Consider the following 24504-nt stretch of genomic DNA (forward strand, 5'->3'; position numbering starts at 1 on the left):
ACACACACAAGCATACACACACAATTAAACAGCTTAGAGGCAGTTGTTGTTAGAGGCAAATCTATTGTTAGATTTCAAGATCCCTGGCTGCCTACACACCTTTCTTTAGCACTTTGCCAAAGTCCTGGCATAGCTAGGATCAAGCGAGTGGCATCTTCAGCTGTCAGCTGAGGCATTCGCTGTCTGGACAGCACAGTCTAGACATCTGAACTCAGAAGTTGCCTCCTGATTAGGAAAAATAATGTGGATGAGAAGGATTTTCAACCACCAACAACCCTGTGGAACGATCTGATTTCTTCAGGCATCTCCCTGGTATTATTTCTGCAGAAGCTCCATGAAGAATAGGAATATAAATAGTGATCTTTTCCAAATAGAACTGATCTGGCCCAAACCTGGAGACCACTAATTACCTAAAAAAACGCTAGTGGAAATAATAGCAAGGACATTTCTCTTGACATAACAATGTTCTAGAGAGATGGGAAAGAACTCTGTTCAAGAACTGGTACTATTTCCCGATTATCACTTTGTTTCTGTGAGGCAACTGAGGGGAAGCAGAAGCAAATGCTTCTTTTGTGAAACTGCCGATAGAACTCAGACCCTCTCTTGCATTGGGCAAGTGCTCTACCACACAGCTCTGCTCCCCTCTCAGGCAAATCGTCTGCCATGTTCCCCCTCGAATTGCATCTTGGCAGACATGTCACACCAGCCAGGGTTTCAGTAGAGAGAGCTGGGGATTTTAATCACCAAAATGGCCGTTGCATCCTCTTATTCATTGGCTTGCAGTTTTTATGCAATCTTTCTGTATTACTAGAAAAACAGAGAGTCTAAGTAATCATAGATGATGAGGCAAATGTGCTTACGAGCCCGAGTGGGAACTGAAAACAGAGTCTAAATCTCCTTACCCCGTGCCCATTGATCCCACCCTTAGGCCGCAGGATGAAATTACTGAATTTCATAAAAACGCTGTCAGCCTAAAGCCGTAAGAATCTACCTAATATTAGTTCAGCTAATGTTTCATTCTAGGCCAGCAGAATCATTCAGTTTCTTGTCTTACCTAAAGAAAATTTCAAATTGGAATTCTTTTTTAACACTGTCGTTTCATCTGTTTCAATATGTGTTTGTGTAATAGAAAAGGATCTTGGTTAGCTCAGCTCACTGGGAGTCCAGGGAAGAGAAGGGAACGGAAAGTTAACACCAATCATCTTTTTACCCAATGGGTGTGACCCAGCAAGCTGGAAAGCTCAGTCCTCAGTGGGTTGACTAGCCCGATGTGCCAGTCTCAGAGGTAATATAGTCTGTTCCAAGACCTTAACATAGACCGGGGGAAGAGGAAAAAAAAATAGAAGAGAACAGGGTGTGGGCATTTATGGTTTTACATTTAAGATATCTGTGGCCAACCCTGTAAGCGCCGATGAACGAGTGCAGGCCAAATTCCGAAGCAGGGGATCCCCACCAAGTGTATAGCCTAACAGATACAGCCCCAAAAGAAGTTCTCATCATGTGGGTTGATGCGTGGTCCTTTCCAGGTGTTCACGCATCTCAAGGGTGTGAACATTTCGCCCTGCCGAGAAGGGATATAAAATTCATGCAGACTTTCATAATCGTGAATTGTTTTCAGTGTGTGGTGCCTCTGAAATCCCGGCATTTGACAGGCAGAGGCAGGAGGATTACTAAGAGTCTGACACCTTCCTAACCTGCATGAGGTTTCCAGTCTGCCTTAGCCTGGGTTGAAAAGTGAGATCCCGTGGGCTCACCACAACGTGAGGCACTGTGTTGGAAGGTCACAGCGTTAGGAAAGTTGAGGACCACTGATCTACCAGGAAGGCAGGCCCCAAATGAGTAGAGACTTCATTTCTTTGTATTTTTTTTCTTCTGATAACACATACACAGATGAAAAAAACTTTCCCAATATAGCTTCCCTGCTTTTAATTCAATTAATATATTTTAGGATGCCACTTCGTTTAGTATTCTTTCATCCTCTCCCTCTCTCCTGTTCTTCCTCTCTCTTCCTGTAGATAAAGTTTTCTTTGGGCCACCAGTTCACAAAAAAACAAAAAAAGCACAGAGACTTATTATTAATTATGAAAGCTTCACCGATAGCTTTGGTTTGTCACTAGCTAACTCTTATAACTTAAATTAATCCATTTTTTTTTAAATCGATCTACTTCTTGTCTTGTGGCTTCATTACCTTTCCTCTGTATTGTCTGTGCTGCTTCCTGGCTGTCTGTCTGACGACTCCTGTTGTCTCCCCTCAACTCAGCCTTCTTTGTCCCAGCATCCTCTCTGCCTCAAAAGTCCTGCCTAGCTTTTAGCTTTTTTATTAAGCCAATCACAGTGACATATCTTCATGCAGTATAAAGGACTACTCCACAGCACCTTCCCTCTTCCTGCTTGACAGACATTCTCAACCTGTGGGTCACGACCCTTGTGGATGGAAAGAGCCTTTTGCAGGGGTCACATATCAGACATCCTGCATATCAAATATTTACATTACGATTCACAAGAGTAGCAAAGTTACAATTATGAAGTAGCAACAAAAATAATCGTATGGTTGGGGTCACCACAATATTAAAGGTTCGCAGCAGTAGGAAGGTTGAGAACCACTGCTTCACAACAACCTGGAGAGCAGAATGTCTCCTTTTACAGACTGAGTGACCTACGATCTTTTTGCAGATTGTGAACCCACTATCTCACAAATTGCATAATCTAGTTCTAGGCTCAGATTCTAGAGCCACTTCCAACCTTCTTTATGGTGTGTGCTTCTCAAGAGGCTACGGGGCTATTTGGTTTTTTTTTTTGGTTTTTTTCCCCTTGAGGAAAGTTTCTAGATAAACTTTAGACTTCTTTTTGTTGTTTGTTTATTTGTGGCAGGGTCTCATTCCACAGTGAGGTTGGCCTGGAACTCCCTATACAACTGAAGCTGGCCTTGAATTTACGGCCACCCTCCGGCCTCAGCTTCTCAAGTGCTGAGGCCACAGGCAGGAGCTGCCACACTAAACTTAGATTTCTTTTAAAGAAATAGATGAAGGAATGTTTTTGTTACATCTACTTTCCTCACACAGTTCTTCAGCAACTCACATGCTTAAGGCAGTAGATTATTAGTCTTGGGATGGCAGTAAAGGGCGAACACATGTCTTCAAGTGTCTGGATACCATACTTTTGTTTGAGTGGAGTTCAACAATAAGTTGCACATAATGGTTGCCAGCAAAACCCTAAAGTTAGAATTGAGCTGACCATGCTTTACATGAATAATATCCTGTGCTTTCCAACATAAGGAAGAAGACACACGTGACTAAATTGAGCTACAACTTTAAAAAGATTTATTTAGTTTTTCTTTTAATGTGTATGAGGGTTTGTCTATGTGTTTGTGTGTGTACCACACTTGTGTCTGGTGCCTGCGGAGGCCAGATGAGGGCATTGGCTCCCCTCAATCCGGAATTGAAAGCCACCACATGAGTGCTAGGAACTGAACTCAGCTCTTTGGCAAGTGTTCTTAGCCGCTGAGCCTCCTCTCCAGTCCCAGGCTACCGTTCTGGATGTTGGTGAAGCCTATTGTTCTCACCAGATAGAGGTTTATTATTATGAGTGTGTGAAAGCGTGCACACGCATGCCACAGTGCATATGCGGAGGTCAAAGGACACCTTTCAGCAATTAGTTCTTTCCAGTGTGGCTTCTGGGAACCAAACCGGGATCCTCTGCAAGTACAATACACATTCTGAACCCATTATCAGCCATCTCTCAAGCCCCAAAGAAATAATTTTCTTTGTTCATTCCTCTGGAGCCTGTGTGAGCTAACCGTAGAAGGCTCTACACTGCAGTCTACAGGGTCCACTCCAGGGTCACTGTAGCGTTGGTGTCTGCCTCCATTCATGGATTGACTCTATTACCCAACAGTCAACAAACCGCAAGCAAATCACTCCCCTGTGTTTTATTTTTCTCGTCAGTAGAAAATAAAGTCTAGTAGAGTATTTTCCTCGTAGGAAAACCTGAGGATTAAGCAAGACGTTGTACTGTAATATTCGCATAGCACACAGTACAGCACCTTGCTAATTGCTGGCCCTCAATATCATCATTGATAGTATTTCTTTCAGAGTTTCGAAAAGTCTCTTACTTATTTTGTGGAGTTGGAGATCAAATCCAGGGCCTTCCACGTGCTGAGTAGGTTCTCTGCCACACATCCTTCCCTGGCTTAAAAGATTTAACATTCTTATGACCTTGTCTAAGGGTCTGTTTCCATATGCTGCCTGCCAGATGGCCCACTTACAAACGAAACGCCAACCTTACATATGATAAATTAGATCAGTGAAGGTCAATAGCACAGAGTAAAGAATAAGAGTTGCCATAAATAAGAGCATGCAATTAAAAGGAAAGGGGAGGAGGGAGGCAGGGAGGGAGGAGAGGGAGAGAGAGAGACAGACAGACAGAGAGAGAGAGACAGAGAGAGAGACAGAGAGGGAGAGCTCACAGACTCTGGAAAACACTTTTCCCTGAAGAGGGTGTGGTAGGGTAAGCAAGCATGGGCAGAGGACCCCTTTCGATTCAGTCTGTGCTCAGTGCTTAGCCTCTTGGAGTGAGCTCTTAGGCATGCCCATCATGGGGAGGATTTAAGCTCCTTTGATCCTCATTTTTTCCCACTTGTACAGTTGGGAAGGTGTTGTCTAATGTACTGAGATTCCTGCAATAGCAGAGACTGTACAGAGTGGGCCTCAGGAAGCTGTGGGCTAAAGCCAGACACCGAGACTTTAATCCCTTTCTTTTCCCTTTGATGGTCTTGGGAGAAGAAGAGCATCCCTGGACAAGGCTTGGAGGCACACGCCTTTATTTTATTTTTAAAATTTTATTATGTGCATGGATATTTTGCCTGCATGTGTCTTTGTATACTACATGTGTACCTTGGGCCCACATCAGAATGTCAAAGACAATATCAGAACCCCTGGAACTGGAGTTACAGATAGTTGTAAGCCACCATGTAGATGTTGGGAATTGAACCTAGGTCCACTAAAATAACAGCAAAATTGTCTAAGCCAACTCTCCAGCTCTGGGATATATATATCCCAGAAGTAGACACATTTCTGTTAGTTTGAGGCCAGTTGGAGCTACATAGCAAGACTCTCTCAAAATGAAAAACAAAGCAAACAACACTAGTAGCAAGAGTAAGTTTGGCAAGCAGGGCAGTCCACCAGGATGGCCCTTGGGCACAGAAGGGCACAGAAGAAGTAGAAATCTGTGTTCCATTCTGCAAGATGTAGAGGGGTGCACCGTTCTTCACCCGTGGTGCTCCTACTCTTCCTTACTTTCTAGTCTTTTCCACCTGCCTCAGGTACCCTGTGGCGCCATGATGGCCCCTCCTCACTGCAGTTCCCTCTCTCCCCACCTCACAGTTCATCCCACACAATGTGCTCCTACCAAGACAGTCTCAACAGAGGCGCTCCTTAGGGACTTTCCCAGCCAGAAAAGTGCTGATCCCATAAATAAAGTCCAGGAAAGGTTTTGGCAATATTATATTTAGTTAGACAGTCAGTCCATTGGTATTTTAACAGGGACATCCAGTGTTCCAGCCCAGAGGAACAAACATCGTCAGGGTTTGTGGTGTCAAGACATAGCTAAATGTAGAGATGTGGGTTGAAAATACAGGGGACTTTCCATCCCGGCATGTAGTTCCTGCCTGTGCGCAACTGAAAATGGCCCTGAATACAGATCAGGAAGTGGAAGCCATAAAATGTTTATTGCCCCAATGACCCAACCTTCATTTGCCACCTTGGCCACTCCATTTAGAGTCAACAAGAACTTTGGCCCCTACCCTATAGGTCTGAAAGACGAGCATGTGGGAGGGGCAGGTTCTGTGGTGTAGGGGAAGAGAATGGCCCTTAGAGTCGGGAACCTGGGCTTTCAATCCCACCCTTCCATTAAGAAGCCTTGTAACCCACAGAAAGGCAGTTGTGTGCTTAGACCTGAATGAGTTCTCTGTGGCCGGAGAGCCTGAATTAGGGAAACTCTGAGGTCCTTTTCATCTCACACCTTCTATGGTGATTTTTCCCTTCACTGTAAGCTGAATGTCCTGAAAAGAAAACAGGCATTGCTAGGATTGTGGGTATAGCTCTGTGGCAGAGTATTGCTTAGCGTATAAAGCACTGGGTTCCATTGCAGGCACTGAAAAGAGGAGGCCCTGCTACCCTGTAGTATGAAGAGAATTATATTGGACTGTCTACTGAGAGCACGGCTTCTAGAAAGGCAGCTGGTCCCAGGCAGGGAGCCATGCAGCGGGTGAGAGACAGAGAGATGGATAGACAGGCCATGCAGAGTAAAGTTGGATATTTATTTCGTAGGTTATGGAAGGGAAGGGAGGAGGGGGAAGAGCAGAGAGAGGAAGTGATGGGGGGAGAAGTTGGGAGAAGGGAGAGACAGAAGCTGCCTCTTTGAGAGGAGAAAGGAAAGAACTCAGGCTGGAAGCTGAAGATCAGCTTGCCTCAGCAGATGGGGTTGCAGGAAGGAAGCGGGCATGAATTGTCTCTTAAAGGGACAGAACAGATCGTTACAGCCTCTAAGAATACCTCCTGTGCACATTCACTACTGTTCCCTTTTAAAAGGGCCCTGCCTACCTCCCATCTTGCTTTCTCTCTCTGTCTCAGTCTGTCTGTCTGTCAGGCACCTGAACAATCCTAGAAATCATTGCAACTGTGTGCTGGGAATGTGCCATGGGTATTTGTGCCCTGAAGACACTTGCCAAACAGGGACTTAGTCACATTCAGCATAGATGATAATTAGGTTAAGTGTGGACTACCCTGCATGGCATAGACCACCAGTGCCAATTCACTTACTGTGAGAAGCTCAGTCCAAAGATGGAATCAAAACTGTTCTTAAATCCAGAGACAAAATTCTATCTTGGCTCCTTTTGTTGTTTTTACTCTATTTTTTGAGACAGGTCTCAATGTGCAGCTCAGACTAACCTCGAACTAATGATACTTCTGTCTCAGTGTCCAGATGTCTCAACCTCAGGATTACATGTACCACCAAGCCTGCTTCATACTATGTTTTGGACAAACATAATTTAATAAATAATATTAACTTATATTTTTTGAGACAAGTTCTATAGCTCAGGTTTACCTTCAACTTTCTTTGTAGTTGAGGATGACCTCGAACTTCTGGTCCTCTACCTCCTATGTGCTAGAATGACAGGCACGCAGGCAAGAGAGAGAAAGAACATGAAGTTGGGTGGGTAGGAAGGCAGTAGAGGATCTGGGAGGACTTGGGGGAGGGGAAATAATATGGTTAAAATACACCACATGAAACTTTAAAAATGACTAAGAACGTTCTTAAAAGTTGTATTTATTTTAGCCTCAAAATCCTTACTGCCACCATCATCTCCCAGTCACATGAACATTCTCCTAGCCAGTTTATTCAGCACTGGGAATTGTACCCAAGGCCTCAAGCAACTAGGTAAGCACTTGACAAGCTGAGCCACCCCCCCCCCCCCAGCTACAAGTATCTTAAGTCATTGATATAGAAAGGAAGCTAATGGATGGTGACAAGACAGCTACTAGAAGCAGTCATGACCCCAAGGCTGAGAAAACAAAGGGAATCTACTGGAATTATTAAAACTTAGAGAAGCAGCCCTCATGAATTCTTTATAGCATGTCATCTCTGTTCAATTGACCCATATACTCTGTTTTCTGGTGTCAGTGGCTGTGCCATCGCATACTCCTGCTGGCCTCTGAACGTCAGAATTATTCCAGATTCTTGCCAAAATTTAGCATCTTCTTTCTCTCCTTTGAACCATTTTGGTGAGCTTAAAGCATTCCTGCACTGCGGAGTTAGTTGAAGTCAAGTGCCCTTCCAGTTGTTTTCTGGGTGGTTTAGAAGTCTTCTTTTGTAAAGTATCTATTCAAGTCTTTTGTCCAGTTTTCTTCTTGGTTTGCAAGAATTCTCTGTGTGTTTTGGCCAGCAGCTCTTTGGAATCCATCATCCCAGGGCTCTTAACGATGCTTGAGCAGCCTTAGCAGTTCAAACTGTTCTTCTTTTGAGTAAATGGCCCTAGGAATGGAATTACCATGTTATTCTTATTGTAATACCGCAACAAACAAAAAAGTTTATTAAAATTCCTGTTTTCCCTTGTGTGTGTGTGTGTGTAGGTCAGGGGTCAACCTTGGGTATTGCTCCTCAAGGCACCATTCACCTTTTTTTTTCTGAGACAAGAGTTTCTCAACTGACCTAGAATTTGATGATTCAGCTAGGCTAACCAGCAAGCCCCAGGGATCCTCTTGTCTCTGCCTCCCTGCACCCCAGGGGTACCAGTATTAAAAGTGTGCACCCCATGCTCATATGTTTAAAAACATGGGTTCTGGATCTTAAACTGAGGCCCTAATGCTTACCTGGAAAGCATTTCATCCACCGAGCTAACTCCTTTTGGCACTGGACACACCAAAGAACCCCTGGTTCAACTTAAGAAAGACATTTTAAAAAAGCAAGATATGAAGAAAAATAACACAATGCTTTTTGTTTAGTTTGTAAGTCTTGTGAGGCAGAATCTCTTTGTACAGCTCAGGTTGGCCTAGAAGTCACTAGGTAGTGGGGCAGGTCTTGAACTCTCAAGTGTAGGGAGTCTAGGTAGGTGCCATCACACCTTCTTATCATTTTCTGAGTCTCCATTTTAGTTTGTCTTCTGAGCGGTGGAATAGTTAAAGTTATTTAAATAGAATTGTGCTCTGTAGCACAAAACTAACAGCAAAACAAAACAAGAGCAAAAACAAGCAAGAAAAAAAATCTCTAATTTTTTTTAATGTCTTGAGTAAAGTTGGATGGGGTGATTATGACATTAGGAATATATATGCTTTAAATTTATGCTGTGTTAGCACTCAAAGACCATTATAGAGATTTTCCATTCTTTGTCTTTTTTTTTGAAACCTGCAAGCTTTTAGTTTATTAGCCATCTCCTTATAAATTGGCACCATCACAGCAGATCAAGTCATTGCGGAGTCTACTCCTTTGGCTGTAGCCAGTCTCCACTCCCTTTCGCCAGCACCAGCACTGGCCTTTGCAGTCCCCAGACTGTCTTCATTCGGTTCCTGCTTTCCTGTCTCCCTTTTCTGGACATAACTGTGAGGCCCCAAAGAAACCCCTGGACAAGTCTCACTCAGCACCTGTGTCCCCCCTTCTTACCCCACCCCCACTCCAAACCTCTCTAACCCAGATACTGGGCTTCCCTCCACCAGCTTCCGATTCCTATGCAATCTATCCTTTTCTGCCATTTGCTCTCTTGTCCTCTTGGTTCTTCCCTCTCTCTTGGCCCTCTGCTCTTGGTTTCTGCTCCCCTCTCTTGCCTTGTGTCCTCTTCTCTCTCTTCTCTTCCCCTCTCTCTTCTCTCATGGCCTGGTTCTGTCTGGACCCTTCCAGAAACCTCCAGCTGTACTCTCCCTCATATCTACAAGAAAAACCCTTCTCAACCACACCGTGCATCAGTCATGTTGAATGTTCTCACAGCATTCAACAGTGGCCACGTCTTGCAAGCTTGTGTTTAAGCTCATTCTCCTTTGCAAAATCCACAGAATCATAGCTTATGCTGAAGCTAGAGTCATCTTGCCACTACCAAAGAGGCTTCTGAGTCTGAAGACAAAGATGACATCTGGTGTGGTTTTCTACATTTTGGCTAGCTTTTCCCGAATTTCTGTCTTTGCTACTGCTGCCTTCCCAGGGTGAAGGCCACCGGTGACCATTTGTTCCCTCGGAAGCAGAAGATGAATCATGAACTTCCTGGCCATGCGTGGTGGCAGTGCTCCCCAAGCTGCCAAGGAGGAAAAGTGAGATGTTTTTCATTCTTCTCAATGATGGATAAACGTTAGGTGGGAAAACCGATTCAACAAGGTAAAGTGATGTGGGATTCCCCTCTGCATGCTGTGAATACCATTGGTTAATAAAGGGCTGCTTTGAGCCCATAAAGCACAGGAGAGTTAAAAAAGCTCAGGAAATTAGATAGATGGTATAAGGAACAGAAATTTTGGAAATGTTTACGTCCATGCCTATCTCTCCTATCATGTGAGCGTTTAGTTGACGGCCTGGCTGGCAGGAAGATGAATGAGCACACTACACCTATCCAAGTCATTTCCCTTTCTCTCATCTCCAAACACTGAATTTACTAGTAATTGTTTTCTGAGCCTCCATCCATTTTTTAGGTGATTTTGCTCCCGCATTTTGGCAGCTAAGAATGACTTTTAAAGGGCTTAATTAAAGATGATTTGCTAATGATCATTATCTCTTTGAATAATTTTCTTCCCCTTCTATTCCTTTTTTACTGTGTACAGTTTCTAAAGGTCAGTGCTTTTGTTCCTTAGGCTAGATTTTTGTTTTTTAATTAATTTCCTCCCTTTTGTCTTTTTTTTTTTGGTTTTTCGAGACATGGTTTCTCTGTAGCTTTGGAGCCTGTCCTGGAACTAGCTCTTGTAGACCAGGCTGGCCTCAAACTCACAGAGATCCGCCTGCCTCTGCCTTCCGAGTGCTGGGATTAAAGGTGTGCACCGCCACTGCCTGGCTCCCCACCTTTGTCTTTTAATAAACATGATCCTTTCTGTTGTCCTTCCCAGATCAGCAGTGGTTGCCGTAAGTGACGGCTAGGAGACAAGATGCCAAGTACAGTGGCTAAATTTAAAGAGCAGCCTTTGCACCTGTTGTTCCCTGGCAGCGCCTGCGCCCCCACCCTCTTCTCCACCTCCTGTTTCCTGCCGGCTGCAGCCCACGGCCCATGACCTTCGTGTTTCCCCTTGGAAATCAGATCCGGTAATGAGATGATATATATTCTATCAAAAGTGGAGGAGAAATACAGTAGTTTGACAGTAACTTAGTTTGGATTCCAAGGAGCTGAAATTTGGGCCAAACTCAGCATAATATTAAAGATGTATCTCACCTTCAGTTAGGCAGATTCATGTGGCTAGGAACCAGCCCAAGAAGGTTCCTTTAGGCTGCTCTGTGAAATTCTTTTAGATATTACCATCAAAGGTGTCTATACATTAAAATGTGAAGAACAGACAGTTGACGGAACAACTGACATTGTCTAGAATTAGCTTCAGCTAAACTTGCCAGATTGGCAGCTTCTAACCTAGAAGAGCACTGTAGGACAAAATGACGTAAGTAATTTTGTTACAGAATAGACCATGGTAGGGCGGACACAGTGATGTAAGTAATTCTGCTACAGAATAGACCATGGTAGGGCAGAAACAGTGATGTAAGTAATTCTGTTACAGAATACACCATGGTGGGGCGGAAACAGTGATGTAAGTAATTCTGTTACAGAATACACTTAGAATTGTGAGGGGATGGTGACCCCATCAGTCAAATTATCGCGATCAAATGGGTCTGCTGAGAGGTGGATGTAGTGGCTCCTATCAACACTGCTAGCAAGTGCGTGCCTATCCTAAGCCCCATTAGACCCCGTGTCAAGGAAACCAAAGGCCTGATGATGCTTGCCGAACATTATTACACTATCAGACCAGCTCAGATGCAGGACCAAGCAACTGGGACAGAAAGTCAACAGTAAATGATGGGAGCTTGCAGAAAGGAGACTTAGGTTTTACCTAGACATTTACTTTTCAAGAAGGATGTATATTTCTTCAACCCCCACATAGCACAGATGGCTATGGGAACAGCAGAAGCCATAAGGTGGAGACAGCTGTATTGAAGTGAGTTTAGGGAAGAGATCTCCAGAGAAGGGAGAGCTTAGCGAGGGAGCCGCTTCACCGTTTGGAGGTCAGTTGTTATAGGTCAGCTGGGTCTTTGTTATTACTCTGGAGGGTGCTGGGTTTCATAAACGTGGGAGCCGAATGCCTGTGGACTTAGGAGGTGTGCTATATTTGAGTACAAAATTAAGAACTTGGATCACTCCAGATAGAGACAAAAGACTTGTTAGTTTCAAAGTCTAGTAAATCACAAAGGCTGCAAGAGGCCACGAACCAACCCAACCCAGAAAGACGGCTTTAAAATTTGAATAAAATTTGAATAAAATTTAAAACATGAATGAGGATACTTGTATACAGACGAATAGTGGAGATGTTTTAGTTGTTACTGAACCTTTCTCAACTACATCGAGTAGATGTATTTGCTACGCAGATGGGCTGCCAGGGAAAGAAGAGCAGAGAGCACAGACAGGAGAAGCTCGCAGGAACTGGGTTGTGGTGGTGGAGAACTGACTTCCGATGGGGTAGGTGAGAGAAAGGGGAATGATGGCATTCTCAGAGAGGGAAGCAAAAAATAAAGAGCAAACAGGGCTTGGCAATGGCTCCCCATAAATATCCGAGAGCTACCCCTTTCCTTTTGTCCTTCTTTCAAATATCCTCTTTTCTGCTCATTCAGAACTGCTGATACCACGCGAATAATAATTCACATTATCAGTGAGCCAGGAAACACTGCCCCCAAACCTCCCAGGAAGTTCCTTTCATGTTTGCTTGTTCGTATCAGTGTGTGTGCCTCACCTGTCCACCCTGCCTGTTCTGGAGCCCTTAGGTAAATATTCCATTGAGTTGAGTCAGAGCTGGGAACTGACCTCAGTGTACATTTTACTAGGGAAATTGGGTAAAGTTTCATGCACCAGGAAGTATTCTCTGATTAGTTTTAACTTAAAAAGCGACCTGTTTTTCAGGGTTGGCATAGGAACAATTGTGCGACTGTATATCCTTCAATGACCATGTTTTTAAATTATAAAATTGGTATGTCGATGGGAACAATTTAAACTGCTCAAAAGAGCAGGTGTCCCTCAAAACTTCCCTGAGGCAACATGTTTTCAAGTTTATTCCTTTGGAATCACCACCTAAATTATATAATATATAGTATATAATTAATTATACATAATCTAATGTATATTATATTACATATAATATATAAATAATATAACATATATAAAACATTTATATTATATGTTTATTTTTTTAAGGTTCTTACTATGTCATCCTGGCCGGCTTAGAATCAGGACAGGTTCCAGGCTGGCCTTGAACTCAGAGAAATCATCTGCCTCTGCCTCTCAAGTACTTTCATTAAAGGCATGTGCCACCATGCTTAGTCCTATATATGTAGCTTAAACAATTGTTTTACATATTTATTGTTATTATTATTTTTGTGTGCTTGTGAGCATGCCACAGAGCATGGATGGACATCGTATGACAATTTTTGCGAGTTAGTTCTCTCTTTTCACCTTGTATGTGCTCCAGACCAGGCTCAGTCTGTCAGGCTCATACCACAAGCACCTTTGCCGGCTGAGTCAGTTCACTGGCTCCTTTATTATAGATATGATTTTAAAATGATGATGTAGACTGTATTATCTATAGTTTTATATTTCATATATGATTTCAGCCAAGTCAAAAGGCTGAGAAGTGCTATATTCTTACTTTTTTTTGGAAACAGTGTTTCTCTGTGTAGCCCTGGCAGTCCTGCAACTCACTCTGTAGACCAGGCTGGCCTCGAACTCAGAGATCTGCCTGCCTCTGCACCACCCCCCTCCCCAAGTGCTGGGATTAAAGGCATGTACTACACTGCTTGATATATATATATTTGAAACAGGGTCATATGTAGCCCAGGCTGGTCTCAAACTCTAAATAGCTGAGGATAACCTTGAACTCTAGATCTTACTGCCTCTACTTTACAAGCACTGTGATTATAGGTTTGTACCACTATGCCAAGCTCACTTTTAGTAAAGAATAAACACATGATTTCTTGGTCTTTTGACTAAGATAAAGTGGGTAAGTACAGGGAAACAACTATTTTAATTTGTGATTTATTTTGTATTTGAAATAAATGAGATAGGGTTATGTGGTCCAGGCTGGCTTGAACTTGTCAGTTTTCCTGCCTGAGTTTCCCCAGTGTTGTATTATGGGAATATGATCATACCGTTTTTTTTTTCTCTACAATTTTTCACTCAGTAGCCCAGTTGGTTCTGAACTTGTGATCCTCATCCTCCTAAGTGTGGGGAAACAGGTGTGTGTCACTGTGCTTGGCTCATGGATAGTTACTTTTGTAAGAGGTTGATTAATATTTTGTTGAGATGACTGATTCTTTATTGGAAAATATTGAGGTTGTCTTCGACGTCTTACGAAGTGTGTGTGCCCTTCTTTATTAATATATCACCTCTAGAATGGTCAGTGGGTTCCCTGGTTCGCGAAGGATCCCTTTTGGGTATGCGGACTCCTTTCTGATGAGCTACTGTACTTTTTCCTTAGTTAGCTTGACCAGCCAGCTCATGTACACCTTTGCTGCTGTGGGAAGCAACAGTTGTTTAGAGCAATTGCTAGATCTATACTCTACGAACCTGGCTTAGTCGGTAGATCCTCTAATATGTAGTCTGATTCAGGCGCATCGGGGATTTGATTTTCCAGGACATAAAATGGTGCATTTTTGAAAATAGATTTGGAACGTTAATCAATGTCTCTGATTTGCACATTAAAAAGAGTGTGGCCAGATGTGGTGGTGCATGCCTTTAATCCTAGCATTTGGGAGGCAGAGGCAGGCAGATCTCTGTGAGTTTGAGGCCAGCCAGCCTGGTCTACAAAGTGAATTCCAGGACAGCCAAGGCTTTTACACAAAAGAAACCCTGTCTTGAAAGACAAACAGAACAACAAAGAAACAAACAAAAATAGTGTGACTTTTTTCCCCATTTTGTTTTATTTGTTTTTATCTTTTCCCCAAACTTCTAACTATGTAGCCCACGTTGGCCTGGGTCAGTTTCCCCAGGTATGTGATTACAGGTGTGTGCTACAATGCCTGGCGTAATCCAGTTCATTTTTAAATGCACAGAACTAAGTCTCAGTACTGCAGGATGGACATTTAACTTCCATACTCAGAAAAACAGAGGAAAGGCAATTCTAGGAAGGTGTCTGAAAGTATAATGTAGAGATAGAGGGGGAACACTCTGGGCCCATGCCCAGGTTTGACAAAGGAAAAATGAAAAGAAAATAAAAATAAAAAAAAAAGAATTCAAACCCGTGGTGAATGGAGTAAAAGGGAGAAAGGGGAGATGTGCGGGATGGAGAACTACATGAAATGCTGTTGGGATAAATATAGACGGGCAGAAGGCGATTGTGAGCGGAGATGTTCCAGCGATGCCATGAATTCCAAATGGGGGGGATAGTCCAGGCAGCTGTGGAGCTGGAGCACATTCCTCCGTTCTTGGGCTCCACTTGCTGAGAATCAGAGCTCTTCTGGGTAAGTGAGTGGCATGAAGACCTCCCGTGGAGAAGCCCACCAGCCTCCTGTTCCGGGTGGGGGCATAAGAATTAACCCAAAATTTTTACTTCGTTGTTTGGCCAAGAAAGCAATTTTAGTCAAACTTGAAAGAATATTATTAAGAACAAGTAACACATTTTTTTAAAACTGCATGTAACAAACTATAATTATTGGAATTAAAAAAAATTAATTGCCTCCTTGTCCCCAAGATTATATAAGAAGCTGAAAGAATTGAGCAGCTCATAATAACAAACAGCTAGGAAGTCTTCTAAGAAAATCTAGGAACCCTTCCTGCAAACTTGCTCTTTGTGCAGTGGTTCTCAACCTTCCTAATGCTGCAACCCTTTAATATAGTTCCTCATGTTGTGGTGGCCCCCAACCATAAAATTATTGTCGTTGCTACTTAATAACTGAATATTTACTACCGTTATGAATCGTTATGCAAATATCTGTGCTTTCTGATTGCCTTAGGCAACCCCTGTGAAAGGGTTGGTTGACTCCTCAAAGAGGTGGTGACCCACAAGTTGAGAACCACTGTCCTTGTGGCAAGGAGTGTTTTCAAGAGAAAGTGAGAATCAGCCCAAGACAGGCATGATGGTTCATGCCTGTGATCGTGACACTCAAGAGGCTGAGGCAGGAGGATTGGGAATTCTAGCCCAGTCTGTTATGTAGTGAGACTTCATCTCCAACAAAACTCAGAACAAGAAACAACAAAATAAGAGTTATTATATTCTGGGTGAGACGGTACATGCCTCCAACTCACCGCACTGGGGATGGTGAGGTCCGAGGTGAGTTTGAAGTCATCCTGGGCTACATGGAACATTGCAGGCCAGCCTGGGCAACCCAATGAAATACCTCCCTCTTCCCAAGAAAGTTATTCTGAAGTGTGCTCTAATTGCTATTTTAGCAAAGTTATGGAACTTGGTTCATCTTTACAACGGTTTTATTACTTGTCGACTTTTTCTGTTTTTGCGGTTTGTTTAATAAAGGAGCCCAAGGTCAACTATGATGATGAACAGTGTTGCTTTTAGAGAGGAATGCCAAATGTTGTGAAGGTGCTGTGAAAAAGAATGGGGCGTTTCCAGTGTCTAGAGTTCTGTTCATTCCGCCCAGGTGTTCGTCCTGGAACTTCGATGCTACTACAATCATTAAACCTTATATTGTGTTACACAGCACTGCCATTGGGTTACTTTATGATTCGGGGTTTGTTTCGTCATACCCAAATGCTATCCTGTCCGTTATGACCGCTAACTTTGGACATGTGGTCGAGAGTTGTAGCAACCTACTTCATATGACCAACTGAGTTCTTCTGTAGACAACTTAGAACACTCAGAACTCAACTCCGAACAAGATTTGCACAGATATCTATTTCCCTAGTTCCCAATGTCACTATGCTTGGTAAAGATTAGCCAGATCGAACTTGCCACCTCTTACTGCTCCATTCCAAGAGGTTCGAGTGCCAAAGACCGGTTCCCTAGAATTTGCCCGTAAGGTAACTCTGGGTGTGACAGACAGCCCGAAGCCGGGGTTCTCCCGTTTTTTCATTGGTCTTCAAAGAAAGCCCCGCCTCAGAGGCTTCACTCAGGACTGCAGTTGGCCGGGTGCGGCTGAGTGGCGGGTCTTGGCCACGCCCCGGCCGTCCGCTGCGCTGCCTGGGCCAGCGCCGTTTCCAGTTGAGAGATGGCGGCCGCCGCAGGTAGATCGCTCCTGCTGCTGCTCGGCTCCCGGGGCGGCGGCGGGGGAGCCGGCGGCTGCGGGGCGCTGACTGCTGGCTGCTTTCCCGGGCTGGCCGTCAGCCGCCACCGGCAGCACCAGCAGCACCGGACGGTGAGCGAGCGCGGCTCTGGGGAGGGCGGGGCGGCGTGAGGAGCCGCGGGCAGGCCGGGGCGCCCGGCGACTTCCCTCAACTCGCGGCCGCCCCGGGGTGGCGGGCCACCGAGCCGCCGTGTCCTTCAGCGCCTGCGGCGGCGGCTGGGAAGGCAGGGCGGGCGGGCGGGCGGGAGGCAGAAGAGGAGGAGGGGCGACAGCAGGGATGTTCCCGCAGGACTGGGGACGCCAGGGCGGGGAAGGCACGGGACTTGAACCTCTCTCTGACCCGCCTGTGGGCTCGGTCCCTCCCTCCGTCGTTGCTGACAGCTTTGCTCCAGTGCTTCCAAACTGAGCCCGGTGAGAGTTGTCCCCTTCTCTCCTCCGCTGGGCTGGTCGGGGCGTCCTGAGTTGCCGCGGCTGCCGGTATGTCAGGAGAGTGGCAGTGCCACGCTGCTAGGAACTGTCCCCCGGAGAGCACCCCAGGACCCCAGGAGGCTGCTGCCTCGCCCTCTCTCGGCCCCCTAGGAATGCGCAGGAAGGGAAATCAAACTTTATCCCTCTCTGAGTCCCTGCATGTGTGTGTTCCGGGAACCAGTTTCTTCAAGGTGGATGCTGCATTGCTTCAGGAGACAGGCACCATCCCCTCGGGTCCTTAAAGGTTCTGGTGGTCCCTTCGGAGGGTTGGCTTTCTCGCTACTACACTCGTGCCCAAAGGAAGGACAGCAGGCACAAGAGAGGCAGCATGGCAAATTGTTCACAGAAGCAGAGATTTAGTGGTTCAGGTTTTATTGCCTGGCAAAGAAAAGGAATTCTGTCTGAACAGCTTAGGTTGTGTGTGTGTGTGTTTGTGTGTAGTGTAGTGTAGTGTGGGGAGCTCGGGAGCTTGGCATGGAGTTTTTCACCTAACAAGTCAGCAGGTTCTCTTCCTTTGGACTTTCGAGGCCCATATGTCTTGGTCTCTGGCCAACTCTGAGAGAACAAGTGTAGTTTAATTTTATAGGGTGAGCTCGTATATTGTGGCGCTGGGAGACTCACTGTAGCCAGCCCAATAGAGAAAGAGCCTTCAGCCCGTGCATCATGACCTGTCTTGTTCTGATTCCTCATCTCTGAAGAGGAAAGGACTGGAGGTTTGTAGAGAGGATACCCCTAGACCTAGGATAGCATGAGATCGTGGGAACACGCTCGGAAGAGACCCGAGGCTCGGCAAATGCAAGATAGTATTGCTATTATTAGCCGTAGTTACGGACCCGATCATCCTTCTTGTGAGAAAATTGCACTTTTTCGTATTTGGCATACTGACATTGCTTTGCGGAAGCATCTGGGTGAGAGCCGAGTTTTTCTATAGTTCAATTCTGATTTGCATGTTTCATAGCCTCCAGTTATGTTCTCTGAAAGACATAAAGGCCACCCCCAAATCTGATGGCATTTGTTCCCCTCTGAACTATGGGAAGACTTCCCGAGTTATCTTTGATTTCCAGTGAGGCATCTTCCGATTTTTGCAATTTGTTTTTAATACTGTTTGGGTGTGGTATTCAAGTGGTGTTTAGAAATGTGTGCCTCGTGTATTTTCTCCCATGCAAATGCACCAGTCTGTGAGTGTCTTCCTTGTAGGGACACTTCATGACAATGTTCTTCTGTGCTATTCTGAGGCGGGTAAAAGTGGTGTGCTGAATTCCTAAGCTGAAAGCACAATTAAAAATGAAGTGTTATTTTTGAAGGGCAGAAGTGTTGTCATGGGGATGCTGACTTGTAAATGAACTTAGGATCCTAAGTTTGGAAAGGTGGTGAACCTGATGATTTAAAGATGTAGATGCCGATTTTGAATTTCTGTCCAGTTGCACCAAAGCCATTGTGCATGCATCCCTATCTGCTGTTCTGCGATTCCTTGCATGACGTTCCATTTGAAGGATGTCTCTTAGGGATTTGACTCTTGGTCTTTCAAACCTGAAATTGAGGCCCAGAAAGGAGGGAGACTTGGTCAAGAGTACACAGCCGGGAAACCTAGTTCTGACCAGATATTATGACTTCCATTTTGTGTTTTTTTATTGTATAATAAACCATAGTTGCCTTAACATATCTCTCCATCATTCACTTATAAAATTAACTGATTGTCTGCCAGGAAAAGCCTTCTATTTCAAAGCCACAGGGATAGGAATCTTTTGGTGGATCTGATTTTGAGGCACATAGAGTAGGTGAATATGGAACCAACAACTTGCTTCAAACAATGTTCTTCTAAGGATCCTACCTGGCGAGACACTGGGGCTGAGTGGGGACATCCCATGCATGCAGCAGATGGCAGTCTGCTTCGAACCTGGTCATAAGCCTGGCTTGTGTCACTTTTATTCAGCAGCAGTAAGTCCAGAGAATTAGAGCCAAGGGTCATAGCTAATAATAGCTCTTTTTTTCCTCCCAGCTTGGGCCACCATTTTTATTTGTTTGTTTGTTTGTTTGTTTGAAGCAGGGTCTCGCTGTGGAGCTGAGACCAACTGAATGACCTTTTCCTGCTTCTTCTTATTTCCCTGGTGTTGGGATTACAGGCATGTGCCATCATGTTCAGCTTAGCCAAGAGTCATTGTTTTAAAACATTCCTAAAGCAAATAGAACTTTAATAAAATGGTAAATATGATCGAACAGTTATAAGCATAACTGTTCACTATTCCCCCATTAAAACATATTTCACCCTTCTCCCCAAGACACAGTGTTTGAAATCAAGTTTTTCTTTGTTGTCCAGGTAGTCCTCTAACTCCTGGCCTTAAGAGATCCTTCTGTTTTCAGTTTCCCCCTTAGCTGAGACTACTAATATGCACCCATGCAATTCGATTCTAGAGTTATCTTTCAGTGGAGTAAAGGAACATGACTTTTCCGGTCTTTTTTGCACCATGCAGTATGATTTTCCTTCTTGTGTAAAGAGCTCGCTGTTGTCGTCCAACTCAAGAGCACTTACAGTGCATAGAAACTGTTTGTCGCATACCGTCCTGTGTGATTAATGAAGGTGGCTGCTGGTTCCAAAGATGCTCTTTCGAGGGGAACTGCCTTTCACTGTGGGCTGTGCAATTCCTTTGCTAAATCAAACTGTTTCGTCTCTGGTTATGACAGCTCGAGTGTTGGCAGTTCCTGGTGGTCAGCATCTGTGCTAGGTTACAAAATTGTAAGCAGCCATTAGACTGTTACAGTTTGTGCCCCCCCCCCCCCTTTCTCCACACATTACAGTTTCTTGGCAGTAATACTGTTGCAACTTACCTAAGGCTACTTGGCTTGATACATAGTTCCCCTGTGGGGGCAGTATGTAGCCCAGCCTGGCCCCAAGCTACCTTTGCAGTCAGTACAAGCAGGTCTTGAACTTCTAATGTTCTGTCTGCATGGGATTATAGACCTCTATGAGAATGCTAGGCTTAAACCCTATTTCTCTGAGTTTCTCCTGGTCCAAGTCTGTCTTTCATTTGTTGGATCCATGCACAAAAACTCTACTGTAATTAAGCCAACTCCAGCGCTGACCCCAAATGTCCCATCCATACCTACTATTAAACAGATTTTGTGGCTGAGTTTCAGCTGTGACTACCCTTATTCATTCCTCTTATGTCTAAGGTTCATTTCAGGCTAGAGACTGACACACAACTACTTTCAAGTCTAACACCGTCACTTCATAAAGTTAATGAAACAGAAGAGTGACTTGTGAGGTTGTATTTGTGACAAATAAGAAATTAGGGATTGAGATTCCTTTAAATTGATATGGGTTCAAGAAGGCTTAGTTTAAGGCTGGGTGGTGGTGGTGGCACATGCCTTTTAATCCCAGCACTAAGAAAGCAGAGGCTGATGGATCTCTGAGTTTGAGGCCAGGCTGGTCTACACAGCGAATTCCGGGACAGCCGGAGCTGCACAGAGAAACAAACAAAGTTTAGTTTATAACTTAACTTGGTGATTCCTGCCTCCTAATTTTTTTCTCCCATCCTCTAATCTAAATCCTGATAGAATTTATTACCTTCAGGAGGCAGATCAACAGTGTACTCTCCACGTTTCATTGGTGGATTCCCACTCCCGATCTACTGGGGAGATAAAGTCAAGATGCATATCTTACTTTTCTTCCCTCTTGACTCTTTAGCCTGTTGTCAAGGACCCAAATCTGAAACATTGCTACAAGCGTGGTGATGCCAGTGATGCTTTTGATTGTATGCTACATTTCTTTATGATGGATTGGCAGTAAGAGTTGGTACCACCAAGTTAGTTCTGTCGTGGTCAGTAGCTATATGCTTCCATCAGATTCCAAATATATTGTTTTTATTCTACTGTAGTATTAGAATATTGAGGGTCTTGGATAAATTGGTTTAGAACACACTTGCTTTGTTTTGAAGGAGGCAGGCATCCTTTTGTTCATCTTAAAAATCTTACTTATTTTTTGAATCCCCCAAAATATTATGAGTGAACGAATTTGGATTTATTCAACAGATTCTGATTATTTGATCTTTTTAAGGCTCTGAGGACTTTATTTTATGTTCTATGAAATTTCATAGAAGAAAAAAAGTTTAAATATATAATATAGCATCAAGGATGATGTAGTCAAAAACAGTACATTGACAGCCAAACCTTTTCTATTTTTTTCCTTTTGAGGTTATGCCTGCCTCCTGTTAGGTCTTCTGGAATATGATGTCATCATATGAATAACCATTGGGATTAAAGTCAAGATTATATTTTAATATTTTAGGATATCTGCTCAGCGTTTGAACCTTTGTTTTTAATTGGACTGATTAAACCAGGGTTCGTGGATGTATTAGAATTATACATTATTAGAAAAATTATAGCTGTTGTATACAAATACTTCTGGAACAGAACTCTGAAGCCCCGAGAGCAGTCGTTCTCAACCTGTGGGTCGTGACCCTGTGTATTTGTGTGTGTTGGGGAGGTCCTTTCACAGGGACCACCTAAGACCATTGAAAAATATGGGTATATACATTACAGTTCATAACAGAGCCAAAATTGTACTTCTGATGTATCAATGAAAATAATTTTATAGTTGGGGGTCACCACAACACAAGGAACTGTATTAAACGGTCACAGTATTAGGAAGGTTGAGAACCCAACCCCTGCACTAGAGTGTGAGACAGATGGTTTTTTCATAGTATCTGTGAAAGCATTGGTGAGAAATCCTGAACATCCGTTTCTTCTTTCTCCAGTCTAGCTCTTTTCCACTAAATTACATGGTTGTGTATTTTGGTTTTAACTGTTAGCTCTGGTTTTAAAAGGTGAATTGGAAAAAAAAGCTAATTGGGGTAGAATTCTTAAATTCTTGAACAAGTGCTCTCTGATACAGATCAAGCTTGACAATAAATGCTTGAAAATGCCTGCCAGGGCTGGAGAGATGCTCTGTGATTAAGAACACTCACTGCTCTGAGGGAGGACCCGAGTTGGCTCCCAGTACCCACGTCAGGTGGCTCCTCCCAGCACCCATGTCAGGTGGCTCACAACTTCTGCAACTCCAGCTCAGGACTGTCCGATGCCTCTGGCTGTCTTGGTGGACGTCTTCACTCATATGCCTGTGTCCATACATACACATTCATAATTAAAAACAATAACAGAAAGTCTTAAAAGAAAAGCTGTCTTCTGCAGGTTCAAAATGAAGGTGGGAACAAACCATTTATTTCTGCACACTTTGTTCAATGCTTGCAGTGAGATGGCTGTGTAAAAATGAAGGTTGACATCAAGCAAATTCATTTTAATAACTTTAGTGAGCTGTTGGCCCGTAAACTGTATACAGGTTTGAATCTTTCATAGTCATAAAAATATAACTTGGTAAATCACATCACCAACTGGATCTAACAGCTTGCTAAAGCAAGCCTGTTTCTGATGCAGTTCTGAAGTAAATGGATAACAGGCTATCACCTCTTAATAGCTCTTAAAAATAATGACTTTTTCTAAATGCTGTTTTTGGTGACATTAGACGTATTAATCCATAAGGATGTGTATTTACCTTCTTTGCATCATTACTAAAGTTTTCCGTTTTTGCATGTTTTCTGCTGTTTATTGTCCATTTGGCCATTTGAGGAATGCACACGACAATCTCTAGGAAGTTGCGGAGGCAGACAGCCAGCAGCTCAAAGTCCTGTCTGTTTTAATAGGTACCAAAATTCTTAAGTTATCTCGCCTCCTAAGACAGGGCTGTGTCATGCTTCCTGTCTATTGTGAGTGATGTTTCAAGATATTAATGTCTGCTTTAAACTTTGATGCAGAGAAAATTAAAGGGACTGATAAATTGTCAAATAACAATAGAGCAAATGAGTTAGCTTGTACTGTCCGACCTCTGCAGTGTAGAGAGAGCCAAGATCTGAGGGCATCTGTAACACCCTTTGATTCCCACCATTAACCTGCGAGAGGCATTATTACCCCAGTTTTGTAGATTTGGACTTTGAGGGTGGGTTAACTTGTTTTGAAGTACCAGGAACTATTTCAGTGCCACTTCCCCTCCATCTCCAGCTGCCCCTGCCTCCTCCTCTCTAAGCATTTGCTGCAGTTTTTCTTCTAAGAGACCTCAAGGCCCTTCCTACTGTCTCCAGTCCTCACATCTTTCCCCGCGTCCTTCAGGTTAGCTGATTGACTGGGGTCTGAGTCAGGTGTTTGCCTCCTAGGGATCTTGATAATTTAATCTGGAATGCTAAATAGTTCCAGTAACTGTGGTAATTGTTGAGTGTTGCTTCTATACTGGATAGTTCTGTAAAGTTTCTAGTGGATTCTGTGACAAATTGCTCCACCTGCAAAGGTTAAGTTACCCAGAATCACTTGGAAGGGATGTATAGAATTTCCCTGTGGGCCCCTGTGCGAGGGAAGACAGCCTTTGGTCTCTGAAATGAGAGTGCAAACAGCGTGACTGGTTGTGCTGTTGATGTTTTCCAAATGTAGTCTTTCCTTCCTTTTTATTTTTTCTTCTGAGACAGAGTGTCTGTAGAGCCTTGACTCTCCTGGAACCACTGTGGAGACCAGGCTGGCTTCAAACTCACAGAGATCCTCCCACCTCTGCCTCCTGGGTGGGTGCTGGGATTAAAAGCATGGAACACAATGGCTGGCTTTTTTTTTTTGCTCATGGAGGTTGAGTGGGAACGCTGGGAGACACCTGTTGGAGCTGGGAAGGCTTCACTGAGGTGGCCTCAGAGGAGCTAAAATACGAAGCCATCTATGCACGTGGGACTGGAAGATGTGGTTGGTGTTTCGGGGACATGGAGATGTGAGATGACCGTACCAGGGAGTTCTTTACTGTCGTAATATGGACAAGATCAGCTGCGGAGGGCAATAGAGGCGATACCAATAATAACACCTATCACTTTCACCAAGCGCTTTATATTATTTTTCTCCCTCAGTTTTTGAGTTACCCCAAGATGTGAGTATGGCTCCTTTTCTCATCTTACATATAGTGATACTAAGTTACCCCTTACTGGTTATGTGACTTGTCCGGGATCACAGCGATAGCGATAGCACTTGTCTAGGGCCACACACTAGCAAAAGCAGAACCTAGCT

The 24504-nt window shown here is 44.0% G+C and overlaps 1 protein-coding gene across 2 annotated transcripts in view; it reads left to right on the top strand.

Moving 5' to 3' along the window:
* Positions 1 to 16841: 16841 nt before the first annotated feature.
* The window catches only part of Mcu (mitochondrial calcium uniporter), a 154836-nt gene continuing 147173 nt past the window's right edge, over positions 16842 to 24504 (top strand). For both annotated transcript variants that reach the window (XM_075980209.1, XM_075980210.1), the window contains exon 1: positions 16842 to 17022. In XM_075980209.1, coding sequence (XP_075836324.1) covers positions 16876 to 17022 — 147 coding nt within the window. In that variant the 5' untranslated portion in view covers positions 16842 to 16875. The remainder of the gene's footprint in view (positions 17023 to 24504) is intronic.

The sequence above is a fragment of the Microtus pennsylvanicus genome, chromosome 7 (assembly GCF_037038515.1).
Source record: "Microtus pennsylvanicus isolate mMicPen1 chromosome 7, mMicPen1.hap1, whole genome shotgun sequence".
NCBI classification, from domain to species: Eukaryota; Metazoa; Chordata; class Mammalia; order Rodentia; family Cricetidae; genus Microtus; species Microtus pennsylvanicus.